Source organism: Microtus ochrogaster, unplaced genomic scaffold, assembly GCF_000317375.1.
Source record: "Microtus ochrogaster isolate Prairie Vole_2 unplaced genomic scaffold, MicOch1.0 UNK70, whole genome shotgun sequence".
Lineage (NCBI taxonomy): Eukaryota > Metazoa > Chordata > Mammalia > Rodentia > Cricetidae > Microtus > Microtus ochrogaster.
This window is the reverse complement of record NW_004949168.1, coordinates 1,523,391-1,535,890: the sequence shown is the minus strand read 5'-3', so window position 1 is coordinate 1,535,890 and position 12,500 is coordinate 1,523,391. Positions and strand designations below refer to the sequence as shown.

Here is a 12,500-nt window from a genome sequence, read left to right as displayed (position 1 = left end):
GGACTTATATAGCATAGCAAGACAGCAAGCATTCTCCACTGTGGCCTGACCCTGCTTTAGTCAAGATTTATAGTTTCTTTAGAAACGGTCCAGTGTTGCCAATGAAAAAGAACCACCATACATAAAACTGGTGTAAAAACTAGCTCACTGTGTAGGGGCACCTATGTCCCCACTCTCTGTCCTGTTAACAGGTGTCTGCATGGATTCTCCAGCTAAAGCTGTCACTCCCAGGATCACTAGTCTTGACAGTCTATCTCCCAGGGACAGACTGCTTATCCTAAGGTCCCTGTCTACTTCTCTTTCCCGCTCTCTCTCCGGTTGTAAATATCAATTTTCTTCCATACTGATTAATACACTTATTTTGATAAAGTGTTGAAAAGCCTTCATGAATTCCTGCAGTCCCAAAGCCGTGGCTGGCTGGAACTGACTGTGTGTTTTTCCTGGTAGTCCTGAGGCACCTTTTGGTCAACACCACCCAATTTAATTTCTGATGATCAGGAACAGTTGTCATATTGTGAAGGAGAAAGCCTGTCTGGTTCAGATGTCTCCCAAGTCTACTATCCAGTTATAATTTGATGGTCACTGCCCCAGGAAGGGGACAGAGAGGGAGGGTGGGAGAAGTGGCTCAGTGAGTTTTTGTTTTTGTGAGACAGGGTTTCTCTGTAGTTTTGGAGCCTGTCCTGGAACTAGCTCTTGTAGACCAGGCTGGTCTCGAACTCACAGAGATCCACCTGCCTCTGAGTGCTGGGATTAAAGGCGTGCGTCACCACTACACCAGGCTTCAGTGAGTAAAGGCATCTGCACCAAGTCGATGACCTGAGTTTGATCCCCAAGACCCATGTGCTGAAAGGAGGAAATCTCCCTCCTGCAAGTGGTCTTCTGACTTCCACATGCATGCCCACACACATACATGAACACACATTAAATTAAGAAATTAGAGAGCGAGAGAGAAGGGATGCAGACCTCGAGGGCTGTCCCGTGGGCACCTATCCTTCCCACAGGAGATCTTGCAATCGCTCTGTCACACAGACTGTTTCTCCTTCCTTCTCCAGGCCTTCCCCCCCTTCCCTCTTTTAAGATTCAGACTAGGAATGCACCCCAGCAGGTAGAGTGCAGGCTAGTATGTATAAAGCCCTCAGTTTGGTGCTCAGCATCTTATAAAATAGGAGAGATGATGCATGCCTGTACCCTAGTCCTCAGGAATTGGAGACAGTAGGGTTTCAAGTTCCAGGTGCTGAACTGGCCAGCCTGGGATGTTGGGGAGTCTGTTTCAAAACAAAGCAAATATGCACTGAGAAAAATCAAGATAAGCAACATTTTTTTTTTTTTTTTTTTTTTTTTTTTTTTGGTTTTTCGAGACAGGGTTTCTCTGTGGCTTTGGAGCCTGTCCTGGAACTAGCTCTGTAGACCAGGCTGGTCTCGAACTCACAGAGATCTGCCTGCCTCTGCCTCCCGAGTGCTGGGATTAAAGGCGTGCGCCACCACCGCCCGGCAAGCAACATTTTTTTTTTAAATATTTATTTATTTATTATGTATACAATATTCTGTCTGTGTGTATGTCTGCAGGCCAGAAGAGGGCACCAGATCTCATTACGGATGGTTGTGAGCCACCATGTGGTTGCTGGGAATTGAACTCAGGACCTTTGAAAGAGCAGGCAATGCTCTTAACCACTGAGCCATCTCTCCAGCCCCGCAACATTTTTTTTTAACAACTCCTTCATTTATGTTTGTATGTGTACCATATGTCCTCAGTGCCATAAGTTAGAAGGTTGTAAGATGTCTCACAGGTGCTGGGAACCAAATCCAGGTCCTCTATGAGAGCAGTAAACACCCTTAACTGCTGGGCCATCTCGCTATTGTCAAGGTAAGGTATGTTTTTAAACCATAAACAAGACAGGGCTTGGCCAGGCGATAGTGGTGTTTGCTTTTAATTCCAGCACTCAGGAGGCAGAGGCAGAGGCAGGTGGATCTCTGCGAGTTCGAGACCAACCTGATCTACAGAGCGAGTTCCAGAACAGGCTGCAAAGCTACAGAGAAATCCTGTCTTGAAAAACCAAAGAGAAGAAGACAGGGCTTGTAAAACTGTTTAAGGATGAGTCAGGACAGCTGCAGGCATCACATGGCAGGCCCTTCTGTGCCTTTCCACCATGTGCTTCCAGAATTCATCAGTACGACAGTTCCCGCCAACCTTGCTGTAGAAGTGGCTAGTGCCACCCAGCACCCTGGCTCCCTTAGGTATCAGACAGTAGCGGTTAGTACAAGGGATCCTAGATCTGAAGATGCCCTTGTTTTCTTGGAGGGCAATGAGTTTCCACATCTCAGTAACATGTACTCTTTGAGTAATAACCATGAAATCATTCTAGACTCTTGTTTTTGAGAGCTTATTAAAAGGTAATCCAGTTCACTCATTGGAAAACAATGTTTTGGCCAGGTGGTGGTGGCACACACCTTTAATCCTGGTGTAGTTGGTCTTCATAATAAAAACCCAGAGTCAGGTACAGGGATTAATGCTGAAGGTCAGAGAAGCAGAGAGGCTGGCCACTAGAGAGTTCTTTTACCTCTACCAATGCTCAGACTGAAGGGGAGATTCTGTCCTCAGACTGCATTTCCAGACTGCAACTGTCTGTCTATACCAAACCTCAGACACCTTGTATTCCTCTCTCTGCCCAGCCATATCACTCCTGTCTCCACCTCCCTAGTGCTGGAATTAAAGGCCTGGGATCCCAAGTGCTGGGATCACCTTTGTGTGAGCTCTGTTTCTCTTTTAGATAGATTCAATTTTGTGTAGCCCAGGGGGCCCTGAACTAAGAGATCCCTCTGCCTCTCAAATACTGGGATTAAAGGTATGTGCCGCCACTTCCTGGTGACTTAGCTCTGTACTCTGATCTTCAGGCAAGCTTTGTGTGTGTGTGTGTGTGTGTGTGTGTGTGTGTGTGTGTGTGTGTGTGTGTGTTTGCATGGTTAGGGATCAGAGGACAACATATTGGTATCAGTGTTTTTTTTTTCTCCATGTGGGATTGAACCTAGGTTGCCAGACTTGATGGCACACACTGTTACTCACCAAGCCATCCCACTAACCCCAACCCATGCATTCTTTAAGGGTGGGCACTGATTTTATAGGCTACCTAATTTCCATTCTGTGTAAAGCTATGTTATGAGCTTAAGTCATTATTCACCTGAGGACCCAGCAAGGTCAGAGCTGACCTCCAGCTCCAAGACTGTGCACCTGTGTACCTGGCCTTCCTTCTTTCCTTTTTTTTTGGTGGTGCGGGGGGGATTGAGACAGGGTTTCTCTGTGTAGCTTTGGAGCCTGTCCTGGAACTCACTCTGTAGACCAGGTTGGTCTTGAACTCACAGAGATCTGCCTGCCTCTGCCTCCCCAGTGCTGAAGTTAAAAGGCATGCACCACCACTGCCTAGTTTAGCTGACCTTTTTTAAGAAACAGCTCAGAAACTGACAGATGTGAAATGATGGGTGGGGGCCTTACATTTCCTTTGGTTTTGCTTTGTTTTATTATTAATTTTAAACAGTCTCATTATTTAGCCTAGCCTGGCATCAAATTCGCCAAGTAACCCAGGCTGGCCTGAACTCAAGGTAATCCTTTTGCTACTCTAGGCAAACACTATACTAACTGAGCTACGTTCCCAGCCCACCATGGCATTAATGTGTGTAACCCAAAGGCCTAACCAGGAGATAATGCTGTTTTCCTAATCATGTATTCCTTTACTTGACATATATTTAACACTACCTAGTTGACGGACCTCGTGCCCAAACCTGTATGGCTGGCTTCCTTGGTGGGGATCTCTGTACTAGCGTGGCGCCAGCAGCCCCTGCGATTTCTTATGGTCACCCAGCTTCCTGGCTAGTTTTATGTCATCTTGAGACAAGCCAGAGTCATCTGAAAGGAGGGAACTTCAACTGAGAAGATGCCTCCATGTTATCCAGCTGTAGGGCATTTTCTTAATTGGTGATAGATGTGGACGGGATCAGCCTTCTGCCTCTGCACAAGTTTCTGCCTCCAGCTCTGTTTGAATTTCTGCCCTGACTTCCTTCAATGATGATCAACGATATGGAAGTGTTAGCCAAATAAACCATTTTCTCCCTCAAGTTGCTTTGGCTATGATTTCATCACAGCCATAGAAACATGGAAATACTCAGTTAACTCATTCTAGATAAAGCTGAACCAATGTATTGTTAATTTTTATTGACAACTTAGAGTCATCTTGATTAAAAGGAACCTCAACTGAAGGATTTCCAGGATCACAATGACCTGTGGCTATGGCTGACAGATTGTCTTGATCGATGTAGGAGGGTCCAGTCTCCTGTGGGTGGAACCATCCCTAGGCAGGTGGTCCTGGGCTGCAAAAGAAAGCTAGTTGAACAAGTCAGGGAGTGTGAGCCATAAAGCAGCATTCCTTTGAGATGTGTGCATCCTTCCCTGCTTGAGTTCCTGTTGGGACTTCCTTCAGTGATGGACTGTGACCCGGAAGTGTACGCCAAATAACCCTTTCCTCACCAAGTTGCTCAGAATGCTTTATCACAGAAAAGCAAACCGTAGCAAGCAGGATCTTCTAAACTGGGCAGGTCTCTTCCCTCCTCCCCCTTTCTCGAAAGATGTCTTTCTCTTCAGCCTGTCACCACAGAACAATTCGTTTGCTTAAGAAATCCAAACGAAACAACATCTTCCTGACCTAGTTGTGACAATGTGCCACATAAGACACAAACCAGCTTTGTGTACTCACATGTTAATATGTATGTGTGTGCGTGTGTGAGTGTGTGTGTGTGTGCGTGTGTGAGTGTGTGTGTGTGTGTGTGTGTGTATGACAGTAAAGCTCAGGCTGGCCTCAAACTCTTTGAAACCGTCCTGCCTCAGCCTCCCCAGGGAAGAGATTACAGGTCTGAGTCACCATGCCTAGCTTTATATCTTTTTAAAACTCAAATATTGTCTGTAGGCATGATGCTGAAAAGCCTTTAAACCCAGCACTCAGGAGGCAGAGGCAGGAGGAGCTCTGTGAATTTGAGGTCATCCTGGTCTACAGAGTGTTCTCCGTAGTGTGCTCTCTGTGACAGTCAGGACTATAGAGAGACCCTGTCTCACCACCCCCCCCCCCAACAAAACAAAACAACAAAGCAAAACAAAAAGCAGCCAGTCCAAATGTGGAAGCCTCCCTAGCCACCGTGGAGATACAGCACTCAGTCTCGGGAGCTTCAGGGAAGCACAAGCTGCCTGAGGAGAAGAGGTGAGCGCCTGCCCTTTAGGAACACCCTGCCAAGAGGACCCTTAGTAATAAAGAACCCGGGGGAACGGGGCTGCTTTCATAAACTAGAACAAATGATGCAAATAACAGGGGCTGGGATTTGGGGGCATGGACAAAGGTACTTTGACCCCACCAAGCACGTCCCTGTGATGTCACAATGTCACCACATTCTAAAGCTGCTCCTTTCTCCTCTTCTACCACGCCCTAGTGCCTTCTGAAGAGTCCAGTTTCTACATCCTGCCCTTGCTTTTACACACCTCCCCCAGCACACAAAATCGTGAACTGTCACAGTTATCATGCTCCGCACCCATGAAACAGCCCCATGGGTGTAGAAACAACCCACTGAGATGCACAAATAAAACCATGTGTTCTTCAAGGGGCAGACATCCCTGGTGATAGAGGGCAAGCAAGCAGGTGGACAATATGCAGATCTCGAGACATGTCTGACATGCTTTTCCCCAAATTCTGTTCAAATTCAGAGTTTATATATGACATTGTCAGTCTTGAGCAGGTCGCAAGTTTGTTACCACTTACAAACTATTTTAAAGGTTGTTTAAAAAAAATTGTATCTCACATAATAATACTATCTTGGAATTAGGAAACCTATAAACTGGATGAGAAAATTGAGATACCACCAGCGACATTGGCCTTTTAAGTCTGTGAGACTGTTTTCTGAATCTAGAGTTGGTGTGGTCTAATGGACTTGCAGGTAAACCATCCCTCTAGAAGACAGGTCTGCACCCCGAGACACAGAACTATTCAACTCAGAATTAAGGACCAAACCTGAAGACCCATCCTTTATTCAGGTTAACATTTCTTTAGCGGGAGTGCATGAAGAGGGAAGTGGAGGTGAGCAGAGGAGTGGATGGTCCAACCACCCTTCCTGAAAACCCTCCATCTCCAGACAGATGAAAACGGGCTGAAGACCCCAGTTCACGCCTCATGGGTCCAGGAGAAGAACGTGGGCTTGGATCCGAGAAATGCTTACTGAGAGCCAGGCATGGTGATTCTTAGTACAATCCAGAGGCAGAGGCAGTTCAAGACCAGCCTGGCTACAAAGTGAGTTGAAGGCTACGTGGTAAGATTTAAAAAAAAAAAAAAGTCAAAAGCAAACAAATAAAAGCTTCCCAGAGAGCTAAGAAGGATGTTAACAGAAGGTCAGCCGAACCCTGGGTACGAAAGGCACCTCCCAGAGGTCAGCCCGTGTTCAAGTAGGAGCCTGCAGCTCAGGCTCGCAGCATCACGTAGGCATACTGCTGCACCTTCAGTGGAGGAAAATGAAGCTCAAAGCCAGCAAGTCTGAGCATCCTGCCTCCTCCTAGGGGTGGTCTGATGGGATGAGATGGGCCAGTCACCTCCCCTTGTTGTTATCAGCCAAGACTATGTGACCGGAAATGCTCCTGCCCTTGGAACAGACAGGAACAAGTTTGTAAAGGTTTTAATAAATATCTCTTTAAGTCCACTGCTTTTGAAATTGGTTGGCCTTTTCCCCATTGGAGTAAGCAGAAAGATCGCCTCGAGGGTTTTGATATGCTTTCAGCTCTCTGCAACTTCGAGGATTTTATTTTCCACAAGACTATCTTTTTTATCTACCTGAAATTAGTTTTAAGTTACATCTGAGAGCCATAAAAAGTTTAGAACAATAAAAAGGCTGCAACTTTACAGAAGCTCAACCAGAGCCTAGTCGGGAGGTCAGCTGCAGGAAGAGGTGGGGTCAACAGTACAGTCGCCACAGCCAATTCTTTCAGTACGTTTAACTTTGTGTCAAGTCCATCAAATGACACAAACTCAAGTTGATAAAACTCTACTGTCCCCAACTCTGATCTCCAATGAGGGATGATTCGCCCGGCATCCTGGGCCGACTCCAAATGCTCAGTGATTCCGCTTCCACCGTGGCTTCATGCGCTGCAGCCGCTGCGATTGACACTGCTGTTTCCAGGGAGATGTCTCCAGTGGCTTCATCACCGGCACCGCGAGCTCTTCATCACATTCGTGTATCCTCGATGGGGATGCCATCCTGTACACAGGGAAGAAAGACCGACACTCAGCAGATCGCCCTGGGGATGTGAGACAAGGCAAAACTCACACAGTGGGAGTGAGCCGCAACACACACTGTTCCATCTTTAAAAAAAAATCCATGGGAGTTCAGTAGTTCCATTAACTCTACATTATAGGTGAAACAAGGAATAAGAGGAAAGTGACTTTCCAGGGTCCAAATTGTAAACTTGGGACTTAATCCCAGGGACCAGAGCTTGAGATATTAAACTCCCTGTGAGGGGTAACAGAGCAGAAAGGTAGCCCTTTAGAGAACACCTTACATTTGATGTCTATGTAACTTTTCCCTGCTCTGTGGTGTGTGTACATTACAGTTTCATGTAATGTGTGTATAGTGGTACATACACATTGGGTGTAGAGGCCAGAGGCAGATGCTGGATGTCTTCATAAGTTCTTGTCCATCTTGTTTGCTTATTTAGTTATTTATTTGTTTGTTTATTGAGATAGAGTCTCATTGTGCAGCCCTGGCTGGCCTGGAACTACCTATGTAGACCACATAAGCCTCAGAGATTCGCCTGCCCCAGCCTCCCAAGTGCTGGGTTAAAGCATGTTCCACCATGTGCTGCTTTGTCTGCCCTCCCGCTCCCGCCCTCTGAAGCATGCTGTAGAGGATCTGGGTTTCGGTCCTCACTTTCCCGACTGAGTTCTTCCCCCTCGGCGCACCCCCTTTCTCTTGAATGCCTTGTTTCATCCTTCACGCTGCGTGAACAGCAGTCCGAGCCTTGTTTCTGCCTCTGTTCCCTCGGCTTTGAAGCCCAGTCTCTCCCACAGTGATAAAGACAATCCGTGTTTCTTAAGTGCCGACTGGACAAATGCCACTGTAATTAATTTATCTGATCAATTAATTGATTTGTGTCCATCAAAGCACTAAACGGGATTAGATGGGAGTGAGAACCCACTTACTATTGCATGCTGCCTGTCTCTTCCAGCCCAAGGAAAGACCCCGGAGAGGCAGGGTGTCTAGGGAAGTGCCAAGAGACCTCTCATAACTATCGCTGGGGAATTCTTTGCCCTAGTGTCTGATGCGTTCTGGCTCTGGTCTGGACCAGGCTTGAGAGGGACCAAAGAAGATGGGAAGCGATAATCCCTGCAGGTGCTTCAAAACAGCTTATTCTTATGATGTGAACAGGTGCCCGGAAGGTCAGCACTGATGGAGCTTGGTGACCTTGGCCAATTTCCAGGCCCACAGTACCTTCCTTCCCTTCTAAAACCAGGAGGGTGGGCTAAATGGTACTAAAGTTTTGCCTCTCAGTGACTGGAGGTCAGCAGGGGTGGGGTGGAGAGTGTGGAGAGGTGGGGGAGGGAAGCTCTTCTCTTTCTATCCGAGCTGCTGCTGTTTGCTGGCAGAGTGTTCCTGAGACACCCACTTCCCTGGCTGGGGGCTCTCTGGCTTAGGAATACAGAGTGTAAAACTGAAGAGATGGCCAGACAGAGCCTGCCCTCTAGCTCTGGCCCGAATTTTCTTCAGGAACCCATCCTCGACCTGAGACTCTCCCCCCAACTCTGTACCCAGGAGACCCCCCACTCCTGGGGATCGGAAGTGGCTGTCAGCGAGACAGAAGGGCTCCTAGAAGGCAGGTGTCTCTCAACTGGGCAAGGAAGGGGTGGGAGCCACTGGCGAGGGACTACTTGGACTCAAGGAGGATTAAGGGTTTGGGCATTTGCTGTAGTCTGGGATTTAGTGGAATCCCCAGGTTCTAAAAGATTCTAAACCCAATGACTGCTCATTCTAAATCTGATTTAAAGAAGGCTCCGCTAGAAATGGAAGTATTAAAGTGCCATACTCCCTGAGCGTGTGCCATGCTTTCTTCCCCTAATTTACTTTGTATGATGGAACCCACGGGCCTGAATGGAGCCTTCACAGCACAGCGACCCCTCTTGCACCTGCTGCTCTGCCTTCAGGAGTCATTTACTTTGGGCCAAGTGACTTTTGCTCTTTAAAGATTTGTCTATTCAGATGGACACAGTGGCACACACCCATCCCAGTCCTCAAGAGGCTAAAAGCAGGAGGGTTTCCTTGAGTTCAAGGCCTTCTGGGCTAATTGTGAGTATCAGGCTAGCCTGAGCTACAGAGTAAGACCTGGTCTCGGGAAATTAATTAATTATCTAACAATTCTTCACTCACTCTACACATATTTTAAGAACTTCAACAGGTTCTACAGTAAAAGTTTTGAGGAAATACTAGAAGAAAAGTACAAGAGACAATAAAAATAAAGAGGCGAGAAGCTGGAGAGATGATGGCTCAGTGGTTAAGGTCACTTGCTGCTCTCACAGAAGACCTGGGTTTGGTTTCCAGCACCCACATGGTGGCTCACAGCCATCCATCCCTCCAGTTCTGGGGGATCCAGTACCCTCTTCTAGCCTCCACAGGTACTAGGAGGTGCATCTACATGCCTACACATAAAATGAAATAAATAAACCTAAAAACAAACAAATAAACAAAGAAAAAACCCCGCTGGGCAGTGGTGGCACACCCCTTTAATCTCAGCACTTAGGAAGCAGAGGCAGGTGGATCTCTGTGAGTTCGAGGCCAGCCTGGTCTACAAAAGCTAGTTCCAGGACAGCTAGGACTGTTCCACAGAGAAACCCTGTCTCGAAAAACAAAAAACAACAAACAAACAAAAACCCCCACAGGAAAATGATAAAGTGGGATTATGGTAGAGAGTAACTGTGGAGGGGAATCAGATTCCTTTGACTGAGTGGTCACAAGAGAGACTTCAGTGGTAAACATCAGCTGAGCTGAGACCGGAAGGATGGGTTGGAACTGAGGTCAGAAAGAGGAGTGTTCTAGGCGGAGTGGGCTACAGAGGTAGAACTCGGAGTAGGGAATGAACTTAGTTTGTTTCAGAAAAAAAGACATCGGATTGCTAGAGCACAGCTCTGGGGAGAGCCAGGGAAGGAAGTGTGTGTCCATTCCTGCACTAAATTTGATCTTATTTGGAAAGCAGATTGCTGCAGATGTCGTGAGGGATCTCGAGATAAGGTCACACTGGCTTTAAGGCACATCCTGTGCGTCCTGCCTCTGAAGACGACATCTGAGACACACAGACACAGACACAAACGTCACACAGAGATAGCAACAAAGATTGCAGTGAGGCATTCTCAAGCCACAGACTGCAAACACTTATGACAGCCACCAGACGCTGGGAGAGACCAGAAAAGACAGGAAGGGCATAGGCAGCAGCTAATGGAAGAGGGTCAGGTTCTCTTTTAGCCCTCTGGGGAAACTCAGTTTATTAATTTTGGAGTCTCTGATGTTCTGAACTGTAAGAAACTACATTTCTATTAGTTATTTGTTTGTTTGAGACAGTTATTTGCTTAACTTTTAACTCAGGCTGTCTTGGACTCACTATGTAGCCCACGCTAGCCTTGAACTCACTTCCACCTCACACTGAGTGCCGGGATGACAGGCATGAGAGGCACGCTTGGCTCATTTCTGTTGTGTCAAGCCACACCCTGTGGGACTGTGTCTCCAAACCCCAGTAAAAGAGGAGTGAGAAATCCACACCAGTCAACCACCCGTCGATCTGTCCACGATTCGGTTCCTGTGTAAAGAACGAATCTCATCGAGCGAGAACACAAAGGTTGAGAGAAAGGCCAGAGGCTACCATAGCAGGATGCATGTGGTGGCTGAGAGACAAAACTGACAAGGAACACAGAAGGATGACAGGCTGGGGAGGGGCGCCTGGCTGTTCTTCAGGAGCTTCCAAGCCTCCACAGAACCGAGCGGTCCCCCAAAGCAGACGGTGAGTTCCAGGGGGATTCCGGGGAGCTGGTGGGAATAGACAAGTGGACAGAAAGGTCCAGGGTGTGTGGGGTGACAGAAGGGTAGGGACAGTGCTGCCCCCTTCTCAGGTGCAACACAGGACATTGCCTGTGACTCAGTGAATGTCACACAGACTCCTTGAAAGACCCACCCTGCCCGAGATTAAATAGACGTCACATAAAGTCTTCTCTAAAGACCCAGCCCAAGGCCACTTGTGCTTAGACATGTCCGTGATGTCTTACCCTTGCTCACTACACACAGACTCCTTCACCTCTGGACCCCACCAGGAATACCCTGCTCCCCGTAGACATTGCCAGCACTGGTCACCGAGTTAGCATCACACTCTGCTCACTCCATGCACACCCAGAAGCTGGCCCAGTCAGCCGGAAGCAGGCCAGAGCATGAGATGCACCTTCCCTTCTCTCCCCACAGTCAGTCTCTATGGGGTCAGCCCAAGGTGAGGGTCTGGTAACTGTGTTTTTGCAGACTGTGCTGATTTAACAGCAGACAGGGAGGAACAGGACATGCGACAACGGGGGCATCTCCAGCATGATACGGTATGTGCCATCAGAGTTACCTACCGTGGGGGCTTCCTGAGTATTCTGGATCTCATTGCTGTTCTCTGCTGGGGTGTTGTCGACCCCTGGGCTGCAGCCTGGCTCCAGAGGTGGCCTCTCCTTTTGCTCCGGACTTTGGGGTGCTTTCTCCCTGACTGCTCCCTCCTCTGGTGTCTTTGCAGCTGGGCTTTTCTGTCCGAACCCTTCCTCTTCATCTGCCAAACTCTCCTCAGAGGCTGTCCGTTCTGTGGCCGTCCCTGCGTCTGTATGCTCTCCAGCTTCTGTCCCCTCCAGTTGACTCTCGCACCCTTTCTCAGCCTCTGTGTTGCAGGTTTGGGGTGGTTCTGGGACCTCCAGACCAGCCTGGCTAGCTGTGTCTGGATTCTGTCCAGCCTTCTCTCCTGCATTGGCCTCCTCTGGGGTCCCAGTACATTCTTCTGGCTTCTCTGTGCTGTTGCACAAGCTCCTTCGAGGAGGCTTTTCTGTGGCTCCCAGGGTTCCCTCTACCCCATCTCCCATGGACTCCTGGTTGGATGGGGGCGACCCGGGGGCCTTGCTGTTGCTAGGGAACACATCATCGCCATTCTCTACCCTGGCACCATTTTCCTGAGATGGTTCCACAGCCCTGTAGTCTCCAAGGTCCCCACAGTCCGACTGAGATCGCCGGAATCGCCGGGAGGGAGGACGTCTTTTTATTGAGCCTCTAGTCCGCACCTGGGAGAAGACGTGAAGGACTATTATCCTGAAAATTAAAAAAGGCTAAGGGGAAGACTACGTGTGTGGAAGCCGGGCGGTGGTGGTGCACGCCTTTAATCCCAGCACTCGGGAGGCAGAGGCAGGCGGATCTCTGTGAGTTCGAGACCA

General features: G+C 48.3%; 1 protein-coding gene across 1 annotated transcript in view; it reads right to left on the bottom strand.

The window, feature by feature from the left end:
• Nucleotides 1-6,781: 6,781 nt before the first annotated feature.
• Rcsd1 (RCSD domain containing 1) overlaps nt 6,782-12,500 on the bottom strand; it is a 17,775-nt gene continuing 12,056 nt past the window's right edge. Inside the window, exons 7-8 of the mRNA XM_005370115.1 lie at nt 11,661-12,350; nt 6,782-7,275 (exon numbers count right to left, since the gene is read on the bottom strand). Coding sequence (XP_005370172.1) covers nt 7,243-7,275; nt 11,661-12,350 — 723 coding nt within the window. The 3' untranslated portion in view covers nt 6,782-7,242. The remainder of the gene's footprint in view (nt 7,276-11,660; nt 12,351-12,500) is intronic.